The sequence below is a fragment of the Microcaecilia unicolor genome, chromosome 3 (genome assembly GCF_901765095.1).
Source record: "Microcaecilia unicolor chromosome 3, aMicUni1.1, whole genome shotgun sequence".
Taxonomy (NCBI): Eukaryota; Metazoa; Chordata; class Amphibia; order Gymnophiona; family Siphonopidae; genus Microcaecilia; species Microcaecilia unicolor.
Window position 1 is genome coordinate 14,208,243 of NC_044033.1, and position 17,690 is coordinate 14,225,932.

Here is a 17,690-nt window from a genome sequence, read left to right on the forward strand (position 1 = left end):
CCTGCACGTTGTACGTGCAGGACGTCAGACTCACAGAAACAGAACGAAGCCTTGCGCTGGAAGGAGAGGACCTCGCTGGCTGATCTGCAAGGCTTTGTTCTGTTTCTGTGAGTCTGACGTCGTGCAGGACGTCAGACTCAGAAACAGAACGAAGGAAGAAGAGGACCTCGGCTGGCGGGGGTTGGGGTCCCCCGCCAGCAAAGGTAGGCGACGGTGGGGGAGGGTTGGCGGCAGGAGGGGGGGGTGAGAGGGTTGGCGGCAGGGGGGGTCAAAGTTGGTGGCGGCGGCGGCGGCGGTGGGGGGGTCGGCGGCTCCGGGGAGGGCTAAAATGTGCCCCATTACCTCAGGCTCTGGACCCCCCTTCCGCCTAAGTCTGGCTACGCCCCTGGGCCACGGGAAGGTCTTGGATGGGTTAGGGGCGCTCTCAGAATTTAGGCGCGCCTCATTTACGTGACTAAATGCATTACTTGGACGTGAGCATTTCCAGCAGCCTTTGGCAGGCGTAAGCGTGCCCAAAGGATGGCGCAGAATGCACATGCTAAGCTAGTTTTCTATAAAGGTCTTTCTGCGATGGAGTTGAGAGTCGAGGAGAGTACAGTGCTGGGCCACATTGGATGCCCTGGTTGCCCTTACCAGAGCAAGCCCACGCCGGTAAAACTGTGTTGCCCGGAGTGCAGAGCCGGGTTTTACAAGAAGGAAGGGGGCAGCAGCCCTGCACCACTGCCGAGGGAGAAGAGTGAGGACTGGGCCAAGTCAGGTCAGACCCCGAATCCAGGAGCGCCCAGTAGAGGGGCGTTACATGAGCATAGTGAAGTTGTGAAGATAAATTTTGAATATATACTGAATTCATTCTTAATGCGATTCATCCCGGCACCTAACTTTGGGCAAATTATACAGAATTTCCCTGTGTATGGACTCGGAGAATGCCATGAGACTTTCTCCCGTTCCCTCTTAACCTGGATCTTAGGAACTCCACTCTGTAAATATTCTCTCAGATTTTGAACTCTGCCTTCTCCTTGTCCGGGGTCCCTCTGTATTAAAACCAGGGCTTTTTTTGAGGGGGTACAAGGGGGTACTAAGTACCGGCACCTTTTCCAGTGTCTGCTAAAATTGACCCATGGACCCCAAGTTTTAATGAAAGAGCTCAGGCTCTACACACCAATTCTGTCTTGTCATAGATTCTATGACTGGTTGTAGAGGGCCTGGCTATTGTGGGGTGGGTCCCTCAGTGATCACCCCACCCCTGAAGGGTGACCCGGCATTTGAGTACCGGCACCTTTTCCATTGTCTGCTAAAATTGACCCATAGAACCCAAGTTTTAATGAAAGAGCTCAGGCTCTACACACCAATTCTGTCTTGTCATAGATTCTGTGACTGGTTGCAGGGGGCCTGGCTATTGTGGGGTGGGTCCCTCATGATCACCCCACCCCTGAAGGGTGGCCTGGCATTTGAGTACCGGCACTTTTTTTGCTAGAAAAATTGCACTGATTAAAACACATTCTTCGTTCCTTCAGGAATCCATAAGCTGCCGGCTGGTCTTTGCCATGATGCAGTACTGTGTGGCTGCTAATTACTATTGGCTTCTGGTGGAAGGTGTGTACCTTCACACTCTTCTGGTCCTCTCCGTCTTCTCAGAGCAGAGAATCTTTCGGCTGTACCTCTGCATTGGTTGGGGTGAGTATTACCTGTTCTGCTGTGTACAGAATAGTTGTTTACATGAATTCCAGTCTTCCGAAATAAGAAGGGTGAGATGCAAAATACTGCCATAAAGCTGCTCACTAATTCAAGGAAATTCGATCATGTCATTCCCTCTTCTGCAAGAGGCACATTGGCTTCCTGTCTCCCATTGGGCGATTTTTAAAATGTTGACCCTAATTTATAAGTTGTACGCTCTGGATCCCCCACTTTATCTGTTGCAGCACCTGACCTCATATGTTCTATCCAGAACCCTACGTTCATTGCTTTCTAATATGTTGCAGGTCCTTTTGCTCCAACAATTACATCATAACCCTGTTCATTCCAAACTTTTTTCTGCCATTGGCCCCTCCCTTTGGAATGCGCTACCCTCCCAATTACGGCTGGTGCCTACATACCCAGATTTTCAGTTTGCTATTAAAAACCCACCTCTTTGGGGATACCGATACTCAGTAACTCTCCCACATGGGAGTGGAGGAGTAGCCTAGTGGTTAGTGCAGTGGACTTTGGCCCCTGGGGAACTGAGTTCAGTTCCCACAGCAGCTCCTTGTGACTTTGGGCAAGTCACTTAACCCTCCATTGCTCCTGGTACAAAATAAGTAAAACAGTTTCCACAGAGTTCAAAATCCAAGCAGTTCATGTAAAGCAGTTTCCACAGGGTTCAAAATCCCAGCAGTTCATGTAAAGCAGTTTCCAAAGGTTCAAAATCCCAGCAGTTCATGTAAAGCAGTTTCCACAGGGTTCAAAATCCCAGCAGTTCATGTAAAGTAGTTTTCACAGGGTTCAAAATCCCAGCAGTTCATGTAAAGCAGTTTTGAAAGGTTTCAAAATCCCAGCAGTTCATATAAAGCAGTTTCCACAGGGTTCAAAATCCCAGCAGTTCATGTAAAGCAGTTTCGAAAGGTTCAAAATCCCAGCAGTTCATGTAAAGCAATTTCCACAGGGTTCAAAATCCCAGCAGTTCATGTAAAGCAGTTTCCAAAGGGTTCAAAATCCCAGCAGTTCACGTAAAGTAGTTTCCACAGGGTTCAAAATCCCAGCAGTTCATGTAAAGCAGTTTCCAAAGGTTCAAAATCCCAGCAGTTCACGTAAAGCAGTTTCCAAAGGTTTCAAAATCCCAGCAGTTCATGTAAAGCAGTTTCCACAGGGTTCAAAATCCCAGCAGTTCATGTAAAGCAGTTTCCAAAGAGTTCCAAATCCCAGCAGTTCATGTAAAGCAGTTTCCAAAGGTTCCAAATCCCAGCAGTTCATATAAAGCAGTTTCCACAGGGTTCAAAATCCCAGCAGTTCATGTAAAGTAGTTTCCACAGGGTTCAAAATCCCAGCAGTTCATGTAAAGCAGTTTCCACAGAGTTCAAAATCATCATCCACTGGGCCAGCACTACTTCCAGCCAACTCAGCCCATTGGACCCTCCTGGAAAAACAGCTTCTCAGCTCCCCTTTGGAGAAAACCACCTTCTTCCTTTTTTCATCCAGCTCCCATACCAAGCTCCCAACTGCTGCTTTATCTCACCTTTTAGTTTAGCTAGAGCTGAGGTATCCATCAGCTGCTCCTGTTCTCTTTCCTCTCCCTTTTCTGCCCCTCCTTTCCTTGATTGGGCAGATTCAGGACCTCCTCCCCTAGCCTAGTTCTCTGTGTCAGGGTTTTCCAATGTCCTTCTCTCAACCTCCTCTGGGAGGGATGGGAATGGAAGTCCCTGCTGCGATGGTATGCCTCCCTTCGGGGCTGCTGGGAAACGTAGTCCTGCATTCTAGGTTGCGCTCCTCTTGGGGACTGGTGGGAGTCTTTCTCCTTTCTCCACTTCTCTGGGGAATAGGATCTGCTCCTTTCTCTAGACCTGTCTTCCCACCTATCCCCCTCATATTCCTTACAACAATTGTTTTCAATTCATTGGTGTACAACCGTATTATTTGTTTGTAAACTATTGTAATCCCCTGTTAGGTTGGGGATTACTAAGTAAAGTCCCTGTGGAGTTGTCACTGAGGGGAGTGACTGGGAAGTGCCTGGGTGGGAGGAAGCCCAGCCTAAGGGGAGTACTTTTCAAATAAAGTACAGAGAGATAGTGCCCTGGGACTGAAGAGTGACGGGGGGGGGGGGGGGGGGGGGAGATTGGAAGGAGATAAGGAGGCATGTTTGCCCTTTGAAGGGGTCTTTGGTTGTCTGATGGTCCCCTGCCTCTGACCTGGAGGAGTAAAGGGGAATCCCAATTAGGAGAAACATGGCCATTGGATGTCAAGGGGATCTGTGGCTCAGCAAAGCAGCAACTGTGGATGAGGAGAGATACGGGTGGGCAGAGGAGAGACCCAGCCTTGGAGCGTGGGATCAGAACCAGGGAGAGTCAATCCTAAGACCAGGATGGATCCGAAGTAAAGGTCACCCTGGAGGGAGGTCAGGTCACAGGGGGTCTGGACCTGTGAAACTTAGAGGAGCACAGCCTGAGACACTATTCTATGGGATAGGCAAGGAGCCTGTGAAAAAATGTACGTAGTCCTGCTGAGAAGAAGTGGTACAGGAGTTCCCTTGAAGAACAACGCAAGGATTGTGGATTTTTAAAGCATTATGCTGAACGTTTGGACAGTTCATACCATTTGATGTTCCTGATTTTGCAGAGTTTGAAGAATAAACAGTTTGAGTTTGCATTCCTCGGATTTCAGAGAATATAAGTGTCTCCTATACCTGCCTAATCTAGCAGCCAGCTTTGTTCCCCACAGTTTTCATTTGAACTTTTTTTGTTGTTGGTTTCCTGGGAGGAGAATAGGGTAATTCCACCCGCTAGCACTTCTTTTCCCCAGGTGGAGGTACCCAGCACCAAGCAAGTGTAGGGAACCAACAGAAACTGCCTTCGGGAGGCTCCAGCCAGGTTAGACCCCGAATCCAGGAGTGCCCATTAGGAGGGCATTACATTAAATTGTTGAGGCACCGCTGGGATTTGGAAGAGTTTGAAAAAATGCTTTTATTTTAAACTGCAGAAAGACTGGCCTTGAGAGAGCGAACTACACTTTGTGGAATACAACAAATATCTCATGTTTGTGGATTACAAATTCAAGTGTTGCAAGGATTACAAAATTTGGCATCTGAGAATATCGGAGGGACTATTGGCACAGACCCGGTAAAGTTTGAAATTTCCAGAAAAAGCCCACCAAACAGAAAGCATGCCAAAGCTGTGAGTACCTGGGTAAAGGTCGGGAAGAACTTGCTGAACCATAATGGCGGCTGTTCCTGCGCCAGCCAGGGAGGAGGAGGATAGAGTGATCCAGTAATAACACGCTGCAGAGACTTTGGGAGCGATCTGTCATTGGACAGATAGGTTGTGTGACGTCACTCGTAAACCCCAGAGAGCATAGGGCAGGCACGTGGGTCGACCGTGCAATACCACCCTATAAAGAGAGGAGAATCTGCATAGCCATGTGGGACTTTTGTTTGGAAATGTGACCAATGAAGTGGAGAGGCATTCAGAGAGAATGGAACACCGACTGCGGGCTATCGTGGAGTTGGGAGTCGAGGCAAGAACGGTGCTGGGCCACATTGTATGCCCTTTCCAGAGCAAGCCCGCGCCGGTTAAACTGTGTTGCCCGGAGTGCAGAGCCGGGTTTTACAAGATGGAAGGGGGCAGCGGATTGTCTGGCAGTGTGAGCCCCACTCCACTGCTGAGGGAGAAGAGTGAGGACTGGGCCAAGTCATTTGGAGGCTCCAGCCAGGTCGGACCCTGAATCCAGTAGTGACACTGGAATATAAATTGTGCAGATAAATTATGAATATATTGAAGGGGAAAGAGAGAATTCAGTGGGAGACTTGTGCAAAGAGAAGGTTGCAATAGTCTGAAAGGTGTTTTTTGATATTTTGGTAGTGTGTTCAGAAAGGGGGTGGGATGACTTCCCTATGAGGAAATGCTGAAGCATCTAAGGCTCTTTAACTTGGAGAAAAGATGCCTGAGGGGAGATATGATAGAGGTCTATAAAATAATGAGTGGAGTGGAACGGGTAGACGTGAATCGTTTGTTTATTCTTTCCAAAAATACTAGGATTAGGGGGCATGCGATGAAGCTACAAAGTAGTAAATTTAAAACAAATCGGAGAAAATCTTTCTTCATTCAACGTGAAATTAAACTCTGGAATTCGTTGCCAGAGAATGTGGTAAAGGTGGTTAGCTTAGCGGGGTTTTAAAAAGGTCTGGACGGCCTCCTAAAGGAAAAGTCCATAGACCACTTTAAATTGACTTGGGGAAAATCCACGGCTTATTTCTAGGATAAGCAACATAAAATGTACTGAACTTTTTCAGGATCTTGCCGGGTATTTGTGACTTGGATTGGCCACTGTTGGAAACAGGATGCTGGGCTTGATGGACCTTTGGTCTGTTCTGGTGTGACAATACTTATGATTTTGGTGATATAGAGAAAGAAAGATGTGGTTTTAACAGCAGAGAAAAAGAGAGAAGTCAAAGATGACCCTAAGGTTGCAGGATGAAGGGACCAGGAGGATGATAGTATGATCAACAGAAAGGGAGAAAGGAGAAAGGACAGAGGTAGGTTTAGGGGGAAGATACGAATCTCTGTCTTGGCCATGCTAAGTGATACTACTACTACTTAACATTTCTAAAGTGCTACTAGGGTTACGCAGCGCTGTACAATTTAACATGGAAGGACAGTCCCTGCTCAAGTAGCTTACAATCTAGAAGACAGGTGTACAATCTAAAGACAATCTAAACAATCTAAAGACAAGTGTAGAGTCCGTCTGATAGGGCATACTATATTTCACGAAAGGTTAGGTGCCGAAGCAGCATTGAAGAGGTGAGTTTTAAGCAGAGATTTGAAGATGGGTAGGGAGGGGGCTTGGCGTAGGGGTTGAGGAAGATTGTTCCAAGCATAGGGTGAGGCAAGGCAGAATGAGCGGAGCCTGGAGTTGGCGGTGGTGGAGAAGGGGACTGAAAGGAGGGATTTGTCCTCTGAGCAGAGGTTACGGGCGGGAACATAGGGGGAGATGAGGGTAGAGAGGTAGTGAGGGTAGAGTATCAAGGAGTAGGTGGTGATCAATAGTGTTGCAAGCAGCAGGTAGGTGAGGAAGGATGAGGATTGAGTAAAGGCCCTTGGATCTGGTCAGGAATCGGTCACTGGAGATTTTCTGTAGAATATACAGTAGAGAGCGAAAGCCAGATTTATCAAAAATGGCTTGAGATGAAAGAAGTCAAGACAGTAGAGGTGAACAGCACATTCAAGTAACCTGGATAGGAAAGGGTGGGAGTGGGGAGATGGGACAATAGTTAGCAGAGCAAATAGGTTCCAGGGAAGGTTTTTCTGATATGATCACAGCTTGTTTAAAGACATCAGGAACAGTTGCTGTAGAGAGCGATAGATTGAGGATATGACAGACGGAAGAAATAGCAGCAGGAGACAGGGCTGAATAGATTGGTGGAAATGGAATCAGAAGAACCAAGTTGTGAGTTTGGAAGAGGAAAGAAAACGCACTGTTTTCTCCGCTGTGATTCTAGAAAGGGAAGAAAGGGTGGCAAAGGTATTAGCTCTCTTCTTACGGTCCCCCCATTCCAGCCTCCTCCCCCCAGATTAACTCTTTACACAGTGGCAGAAGACCACACGCGCCTATTCTGCCATATTAAAATGATACAGTGCCGTCGGCAGCACTGGCAGAAGCACGGCACAGTCATGGGAGTGAAGGAATAAGCCCTTGTCTCTGCGAAGGGCAAGCTAGTGAGGCTGGCTGTCAGTCAGTGGTGTTCCTTGGTCGGCTGCCACCCGGGGCGGATCACCTCTGTGCATCTCCCCCGGGTGCAGCGTGTCTCCCTCCTCCCAGCCCCCCCCCCCCCCCCCCCACCGGGTGCATTCTTCTTACCTGCTGGGAGCAGCCGCATGGCTGTCGGCTCCACCGGTTCCCTGCTCCCTCTGCCCCAAAACAGGAAGTAACAGCAGAGGGAGCAGGGAACCGGTGGAGACGACAGCCATGCGGCTGCTCCCTGCACCCCTCCTGCAGCGTGCACCCGGGGCAAACTGCCCCCACTGCCCCGCCCTCGGTACGCCGCTGCTGTCAGTGCCCTTAAGCTTATTTGACCTGTGCCTGTGTTTCACTGATTCACTCCGCAAGCTGGCCCTGGAACTCATCTACACACGTACAAAACAACCACATATATATACAAACCTTAGAGGAGACAAGAGACAATGATACAAACATTTAAATAACATAGTAACATAGTAGATGACGGCAGAAAAAGACCTGCACGGTCCACCCAGTCTGCCCAACAAGATAAACTCACATGTGCCATTTTTTGTATATACCTTACCTTGATTTGTACCTGTCTTTTTCAGGGCACAGACCGTATAAGTCTGCCCAGCACTATCCCCGCCTCCCAACCACCAGCCCCGCCTCCCACCACCGGCTCTGGCACAGACCGTATAAGTCTGCCCAGCACTATCCCCTCCTCCCAACCACCAGCCCCGCCTCCCACCACTGGCTCTCGGCACAGACTGTATAAGTCTGCCCAGCACCATCCCCACCTCCCAACCACCCGCCCCGCCACCCAGCACCGGCTCTGGCACAGACTATATAAGTCTGCCCAGCACTATCCCCGCCCCCCCCAACCACCCCGCCCCGCCTCCCACCACCGGCTCTGGCACAGACCGTATAAGTCTGCCCAGCACTATCCCCGCCCCCCAACCACCCGCCCCGCCTCCCACCACCGGCTCTGGCACAGACCATATAAGTCTGCCCAGCACTATCCCCACCTCCCAACCACCAGCCCTGCTTTCAAATGCTTGAAAGGTATAACTGAGTTTCAAGTTTACGCATCACACTTGGTTTCATTTTATTTTTCTTTCCACACGTAGACAACACAGATACATATACATGTGCATATAGAAGCAACACGAACACACGTGTGTGCCCACATACACACATTGAACGTGCAGAGGGGTTGAATGAACCATGCTCCGCATGCTTTCCCCACTTGTTATCTTGAGCATCGCTTGCTTTCATGTAAACCATGAATCTTCCTCAAAATAACTTCCATTTATGTCCAAAATTTCCTGGAAATGTGTTTTCTTGAGACATTTTAGCTACTGCACTTTTGCGTGATGTCCTTTACCTTACAGCCAAGGCCAGTCTTAGGCAGGGGTGACAGGGGTGGTCGCACAGAGCCCCACGCTCCTAGGGGCCCCGCATCTCTGGCACATCTGTCCTCCTGTCTCAGAATACCTCCCTACTCCGTACCAGGTGCCCTTGACCTGGATTGGCCACTGTCGGTGACAGGATGCTGGGCTAGATGGACCTTTGGTCTTTCCCAGTATGGCACTACTTATGTACTTATGTACTTATGTACCTTAACGTGCATCCACACGTCAATAGAGAGCATCAGGCTGTGGCAGCGATTTCCATATCCTGTCAGCTGCCGAGTCCAGAGCCTCCTGGTTGCTGCGTCCCGCCCCTTTTGATGTCACTTCCTGTTTCCACAAGGGCGGGATGCAGCCAGGGCCGGTCTTAGCAAGTGCGTGGCCCTGTGCAGACCAATTTGATGGGGCCCCATCCTAGCCTCGCCCCACCCTAGCTCCACCCCTCTGAGCTCCAGGGCCCCCCTCCCTCCGAGGCCTCCCTCCGAGCTCCAGGGGCCTCCCGCCCTCCCTCCGAATTTTAAAAATCATCTTACCTCATCGGGTTACAGCGGCAGGCAGCAACAGTGAAAAGCATGCGAGCTCGGCGCTTCAGGAGCCTTCCTTTCTCTCTCTCAGCTTTGGTCCCGACGCCCGCCCTCATTTCCTGTTTCCGCAAGGGTGGGAGGGCAGGACCAGAGCTGAGAGAGGTAAGGGAAGGCTCCTGAAGCGCCGAGCAGCTTGCACGCTTTTCAGAGGGAGGGGGACTGGAACTCGGGCGGTTGGGGCAGAGTTCAGGCGCACCGTGCGGGGCCCCCTTGAGTGCGAGGCCCTATGCGGTCACCTCGCCCTAAGACCGGCCCTGGATGCAGCAGTGAGGAGGCTCTGGCCTCGGCAGCTGACGGGATATGAAAATCGCTGCCACTCTCTACTGAAATGTGGTGGATGCACATCAAGGTACGGAGTGAAGTGGGGTTCCAAGAGCTCTAAACCTCCTTTTAAACTCTGATATATTATGGCTTATGATGGTGGGCGCAAGTAGGGGGGTGCAGGCGGGGGTGGGGGGGGACGCAGGCACGAGTGGGGGGCCTCACTGAACTGGTCTGCACGGGGTCCTGCAGTTTTGTTTTTACATTTGTACCCTGTGCTTTCCCACTCATGGCAGGCTCAATGCGGCTTACATGGGGCAATGGAGGGTTAAGTGACTTGCCCAGAGTCACAAGGGAGCTGCCTGTGCTTGAAGTGGGAATCAAACTCAGTTCCTCAGGACCAAAGTCCACCACCCTAACCACTAGGCCACTCCTCCACTGTTGCTACTATTTGAGATTCCACTAGCAACATTCCATGTAGAAGTCGGCCCTTGCAGATCACCAATGTGGCCGCGCAGGCTTCTGCATGGAATGTTGCTAGTGGAATAGCAACATTCCATGTAGAATCTCCAATAGTAGCAACATTCCGTGTAGAATCTCCAATAGTATCTATTTTATTTTTGTTACATTTGTACCCTGCACTTTCCCACTCATGGCAGGCTCAATGCGGCTTACATGGGGCAATGGAGGGTTAAGTGAGTTGCCCAGAGTCACAAGGAGCTGTCTGGGCCTGAAGTGGGAATCAAACTCAGTTCCTCAGGACCAAAGTCCACCACCCTAACCACTAGGCCACTCCTCAGAGGAATGTTGCTACTATTGGAGATTCTACACGGAATGTTGCTACTATTTGAGATTCTACATGGAATGTTGTTATTCCACTAGCAACATTCCATGTAGAAGTCGGCCCTTGCAGATCACCAATGTGGCCGCGCAGGCTTCTGCTTCTGTGAGTCTGACGTCCTGCACGTACGTGCAGGACGTCAGACTCATAGAAACAGAAGCCTGCGTAGTCTTCTACATGGAATGTTGCTAGTGGAATAGCAACATTCCATGTAGAATCTCCAATAGTAGCAACATTCCATGTAGAATCTCCAATAGTATCTATTTTACCTTTGTTACATTTGTACCCTACGCTTTCCCACTCATGGCAGGCTCAATGCGGCTTACATGGGGCAATGGAGGGTTAAGTGACTTGCCCAGAGTCACAAGGAGCTGCCTGTGCCTGAAGTGGGAATCGAACTCAGTTCCCCAGGACCAAAGTCCACCACCCTAACCACTAGGCCACTCCTCCACTATAAGTTGCCAAGACCGGCCCTGCTTAGAGCTGTTTTTTAAAATGTATTTGTTTTATGTAATCCTTCTGGATATGTTACTCCTGACGTTGTGTGTTTGGGTTAATAAATAATTTAAATTGTTGATAAATTTCCTTTAAGATAAATATGCCTCCAAAAAAATCTCAGAAAGAAATGCATCAGGTTTTTGTGCTCGTGTTTCAAACATTGCCAGTGGAAGAACCCTTTGAGGTCCTTTCCTGAGTGCCTCGATCTTCAAACATCTGTCAACCTTCTCAAAGTATTAACCTCATTTTATTCTCGGCAGAGTAGCTTTACATTTTCTAATACTAAACAAGATTCACTTATCCAAGGCCTAATCCTGTAATGCAAACTCAGTGGCAGGCGGAGGGGGGGGGGGGGGGGGTCCTCAAAATAGTTCAACATCTGTCAAAAAAGTGATGAGCAGAACTTATCCTGCAGATGAATTCTCATTTAGCTGGACAGCTGATTCTGCTTCTTTAGTCAGCCTGTTTCTCCAAACATCTGTTTAGTCATAGTTTACTGAGCCATTAAAGAACCACTTGCTTCTTTCAGCATTTTTTTTTAATTCCTTTCGACACGTTCACTCTCTGTAGAGTTACTGCAAAAGTCTCAGACAATTAGTGACTTTGGTATCAAAACAAAATTCATCAAGTTCTACTTTAGCAATCACCAAAAGACCTTTAATGTGATTTCAGAAAACACCTCTTGAGGAAGTTATATGGAAATACTTTTAAAACAAATAGGAGGAAATATTTTTTCACTCAACGAATAGTTAAGCTCTGGAACTTTTTGCCAGAGGATGTGGTAACCTTAGTAGCGCTTTAGAAATGTCAAGTAGTAGTAGTAGTAGTAACAGGGATTAGCGTATCTGGGTTTAAAAAAAGGTTTGGACAAATTCCTGGAGGAAAAGTCCATAGTCTGCTATTGAGGCAGACATGGGAAGCAACTGCTTGCCCTTGGTTTTGTAGTATGGAGTGTTGCCACGATTTGGGTTCCACATGGAATGTTGCTACTCTTTGAGATTCTTCATGGAATCGTTACTCTTTGAGATTCTGCATAGAGTCTTGCTATTCTTTGGGGTTCTACATGGAATGTTGCTACTCTGAGATTCTGCATGGAATCTTGTCACTCTTTAGGATTCCAGAATTTTGCTATTCTTTGGGGTTCTACATGGAATGTTGCTACTCTTTGAGATTCTGCATGGAATCTTGTCACTCTTTAGGATTCCAGAATCTTGTCATTCTTTGGGCTTCTACATGGAATGCTGCCTCGATTTGGGTTTCTGCCAGGTACTTGTGACCTGGCTTGGCCACTGTTTGGAAAACAGGATACTAGGCTAGATGGACCATTGATCTGGCCCAGTATGGCTACTCTTATATTCTTGTGTTATGTTCTTATGAATATAAATATACTGTAAATGAAAGAACAAAGGTCCATATTGCAAATGCATCTGAGTAGGAGCAATTCTTATCCACAGCAAGTCTGTTGCCAAAAGTACTGTATAGCCTTCCCTTAAAAGGTCTTCTTTAATGATAATATGGCATCATAAATACCAGCTTTTACCTCAACATAACTACTTAGATATGACACACGGTGAAAAAGGATTACTCATCAGTGTAAGCTGAGCTCTTGAGTCCTAAAGAACTTTGTTTTAATTCTTTTCAATCCAACAGAAGTCGGAAAGAATTATACACAAGGAGTACATAAGTACATAAGTAGTGCCATACTGGGAAAGACCAAAGGTCCATCTAGCCCAGCATCCTGTCACCGACAGTGGCCAATCCAGGTCAAGGGCACCTGGCACGCTCCCCAAACGTAAAAACATTCCAGACAAGTTATACCTAAAAATGAGGAATTTTTCCAGTCCATTTAATAGCGGTCTATGGACTTGTCCTTTAGGAATCTATCTAACCCCTTTTTAAACTCCGTCAAGCTAACCGCCCGTACCACGTTCTCCGGCAATGAATTCCAGAGTCTAATTACACGTTGGGTGAAGAAAAATTTTCTCCGATTAGTTTTAAATTTACCACACTGTAGCTTCAACTCATGCCCTCTAGTCCTAGTATTTTTGGATAGCGTGAACAGCCGCTTCACATCCACCCGATCCATTCCACTCATTATTTTATACACTTCTATCATATCTCCCCTCAGCCGTCTCTTCTCCAAGCTGAAAAGCCCTAGCCTTCTCAGCCTCTCTTCATAGGAAAGTCGTCCCATCCCCACTATCATTTTCGTCGCCCTTCGCTGTACCTTTTCCAATTCTACTATATCTTTTTTGAGATACGGAGACCAGTACTGAACACAATACTCCAGGTGCGGTCGCACCATGGAGCGATACAACGGCATTATAACATCCGCACACCTGGACTCCATACCCTTCCTAATAACACCCAACATTCTATTCGCTTTCCTAGCCGCAGCAGCACACTGAGCAGAAGGTTTCAGCGTATCATCGACGACGACACCCAGATCCCTTTCTTGATCCGTAACTCCTAACGCGGAACCTTGCAAGACGTAGCTATAATTCGGGTTCCTCTTACCCACATGCATCACTTTGCACTTGTCAACATTGAACTTCATCTGCCACTTGCACGCCCATTCTCCCAGTCTCGCAAGGTCCTCCTGTAAACGTTCACATTCCTCCTGCGACTTGACGACCCTGAATAATTTTGTGTCATCGGCGAATTTAATTACCTCACTAGTTATTCCCATCTCTAGGTCATTTATAAATACATTAAAAAGCAACGGACCCAGCACAGACCCCTGCGGGACCCCACTAACTACCCTCCTCCACTGAGAATACTGGCCACGCAATCCTACTCTCTGCTTCCTATCTTTCAACCAGTTCTTAATCCATAATATTACCCTACCTCCGATTCCATGACTCTGCAATTTCTTCAGGAGTCTTTCGTGCGGCACTTTGTCAAACGCCTTCTGAAAATCCAGATATACAATATCAACCGGCTCCCCATTGTCCACATGTTTGCTTACCCCCTCAAAAAAATGCATTAGATTGGTGAGGCAAGACTTCCCTTCACTAAATCCGTGCTGACTTTGTCTCATCAATCCATGTTTTTGTATATGCTCTGCAATTTTATTCTTAATAATAGCCTCCACCATCTTGCCCGGCACCGACGTCAGACTCACCGGTCTATAATTTCCCGGATCTCCTCTGGAACCTTTCTTAAAAATCGGAGTAACATTGGCTACCCTCCAGTCTTCCGGTATTACACTCGATTTTAGGGACAGATTGCATATTTCTAACAGTAGCTCCGCAAGTTCATTTTTTAGTTCTATTAATACTCTGGGATGAATACCATCAGGTCCCGGTGATTTACTACTCTTCAGCTTGCTGAACTGACCCATTACATCCTCCAAGGTTACAGAGAATTTGTTTAGTTTCTCCGACTCCCCCGCTTCAAATATTCTTTCCGGCACCGGTGTCCCCCCCAAATCCTCCTCGGTGAAGACCGAAGCAAAGAATTCATTTAATTTCTCCGCTACGGCTTTGTCCTCCTTGATCGCCCCTTTAACACCATTTTCGTCCAGCGGCCCAACCGACTCTTTGGCCGGTTTCCTGCTTTTAATGTATCTAAAAAAGTTTTTACTATGTATTTTTGCTTCCAACGCTAATTTCTTCTCAAAGTCCTTTTTTGCCCTCCTTATCTCCGCTTTGCATTTGGCTTGGCATTCCTTATGATCTATCCTGTTACTTTCAGTTGGTTCTCTTCTCCACTTTCTGAAGGATTGCTTTTTGGCTCTAATGATTTCCTTTATCTTACTGTTTAGCCACGCCGGCTGACGTTTAGTCTTTTTTCCCTTTTTTCTAATACGTGGAATATATTTGTCCTGAACCTCCAGGATGGTGTTTTTAAACAGCATCCACGCCTGATGCAAGTTTTTTACTCTGCGAGCTGCTCCTTTCAGTCTTTTTTTCACCATTTTTCTCATTTTGTTGTAATCACCTTTTCTATAGTTAAACGCTAGCGTACTTGATTTCCTAGTTTCACTTCCTTCAATGCCAATATCAAAACCGATCATATTATGATCACTGTTATCAAGCGGCCCTCGTATCGTTACCCCCTGCACTAGATCATGAGCACCACTAAGGACTAAGTCTAGTATTTTTCCTTCTCTTGTCGGCTCCTGAACTAGCTGTTCCATGAAGCTGTCCTTGATTTCATCAAGAAATCTTATGTCCCTTGCGTGTACAGATGTTACATTAACCCAGTCTATATGCGGGTAATTGAAATCCCCCATTATTATTGTGTTGCCCAGTTTGTTTGCGTCCCTGATTTCCTTTAACATTTCCGCATCCGTCTGTTCGTCCTGGCCAGGCGGACGGTAGTACACTCCTATCACTATCCTTTTCCCCTTTGCACATGGAATTTCAATCCACAGTGATTCCAAGGAGTGTTTTGCTTCCTGCAGAATTTTCAATCTATTTGATTCAAGGCTCTCGTTAATATACAATGCTACCCCTCCACCAATCCGATTCACCCTATCACTACGATATAATTTGTACCCCGGTATGACAGTGTCCCACTGGTTATCCTCCTTCCACCAGGTCTCAGAGATGCCTATTATATCTAATTTTTCATTTAGTGCAATATATTCTAACTCCCCCATCTTATTTCTTAGGCTCCTGGCATTCGCATATAGACATTTCAAACTATGTTTGTTGTTCCTAAGTACATCATGCTTAGTACTTGACAGTATTAATTGGCAATCTTTTGTCTGATTTTTATTGTTATTTAAAGATACCCGATCTACTACAATCTCTTTTGCAACCTCACTATCAGGATACTCTATCTTCCCTGTTATGGTGATATCTTTGAAAGATACCTTATCCCGAACCATGCTCTTTTGAGCGACTGTCGGCCTTCCCCCCATTTCTAGTTTAAAAGCTGCTCGATCTCCTTCTTAAACGCCGATGCCAGCAGCCTGGTCCCACTCTGGTTAAGATGGAGCCCATCCTTTCGGAATAGGCTCCCCCTTCCCCAGAATGTTGCCCAGTTCCTAACAAATCTAAAGCCCTCCTCCCTGCACCATCGTCTCATCCACGCATTGAGACTCTGGAGCTCTGCCTGTCTCTTGGGCCCTGCGCGTGGCACAGGTAGCATTTCAGAAAATGCTACCCTGGAGGATCTGGATTTCAGCTTTCTACCTAAGAGCCTAAATTTTGCTTCCAGAACCTCTCTCCCACATTTTCCTATGTCATTGGTACCCACATGTACCAAGACAGCGGACTCCTCCCCAGCACTATCTAGAATCCTATCTAGGTGACACGTCTGTCCATCTGGGGGCAAAATAAACTCTCAGAAAATTTAGTGGAATGGGTTGAAAATTGTGATGGGGGAAAAGTGGTGAAACAACACATTGAATCCAAAAGTGGGCCAGATCAGATTAGTAGGTCAGTCCAGAGAGATGTCCCCCAAAAAGTAACCCAGTGCATTTCTATAGGAGAAGCAGTTCCAATGGCTGTCGCATACTGTGAAGAGGAAGAAGTGAGGAGGGTCAAGAGAAAAGGGAGACAGAACAGAGCCTTGCCCTTGCTACTTCCCCAGAGAGAGAAAAGAAAAGGGTTCGCCCCACGGGAAAATGGAGGGGGAGAAAGACTACACTACCCAGCAGCCCCGTGGAAAACCCTGGTACAGAAACTATTTCCCCCAGCAGCCTCCAGGGGAGAACCTAGACAAGGCTAGGGAGTTGTCTCCCAAGAGTAATCAGGAAAAGGAGGAACAGCTGAGGAGTGGGTGGGACGAGGAACCCATGGAGTGGCAAGAGGCTGAGGAGAGAGTGAGAGAGGAGAACCTGGAGGAGCCAATGGACATAGCAGCATGGGCCCAATCATTGGGGAAAAAGCTGAGAAAGCAGGTAACCTCGTGGTATGGCAGCTGGGCTGAAAGGGGAAAGAAGAAGGGTCATGCAGGAGGAGGGTCAGTGATATTGAAGGTGTGACCCAGAAAGGGGGGGACCCTTTGCATCTCCCCAGGGAGAGTTCAGGCTGTTTTTTGAACTGTGGATTACTGAACTGTTCAGAGTAAAAAAGTGTGTTGTTTTGAGGAGGGATTATTGTTTCCCCCTATGTGAACTGCTCACAGCAAAAAGGAAACTGTTTGCCAGTGCACCTGGAGAAGACAGGTAGCAGTGGAGTCTTTCTTTGTGGGTTTTTTTTTACTGCAGCCTGGCCGTGGCTCTCCCCCCAGGGGGGGAAGGGGAGCACTGAACTGTAGGTCTGTTTAAGGTGAAACAAACTCAGTTCTGGAAGCAGTGGGGTTTATGTTGCTTTCACCCCTGCTGTGCTTCTGCCCTGAGAAGGGAAAACAGTGGGGCTGTGTTTTGGATTCCTGTTTTGTTTGGAACTGCTGAACTGTGAACTCCAAGGAAATAAAAACTTGCTGATTGTGGTTTGGAGCTTTGATTACCTGAAGTCCGGCCCTGTGGATTACAATGGGGCTATGAGGCTGGACATGAATACTGGTCTCTAGCTGGAGTCTCCAAGGTAGAGCAGCACAGATCTTTTCACAAACTTACATACAGTGAAACATAGCAGTTAGGGCAGTGGTTCCCAAAATGTTTTGCTTCACGGCACCCTTAGTGTCCAAGCAATTTTTTGTGGCACCCCTCCCTGGCCACATAGGTCTCTGCACCCCCCCAGCCACATAATTCTACACCTCCCCCCCCCCCCCCCCCGGCCACATAGGTCTCCCTTTCCT

At 47.7% G+C, this 17,690-nt stretch overlaps 1 protein-coding gene across 1 annotated transcript in view; it reads left to right on the forward strand.

The window, feature by feature from the left end:
- The window catches only part of GLP1R (glucagon like peptide 1 receptor), a 257,183-nt gene that overhangs the window by 162,734 nt on the left and 76,759 nt on the right, over positions 1-17,690 (forward strand). Inside the window, 1 exon segment of the mRNA XM_030199256.1 lies at positions 1,515-1,674. Coding sequence (XP_030055116.1) covers positions 1,515-1,674 — 160 coding nt within the window.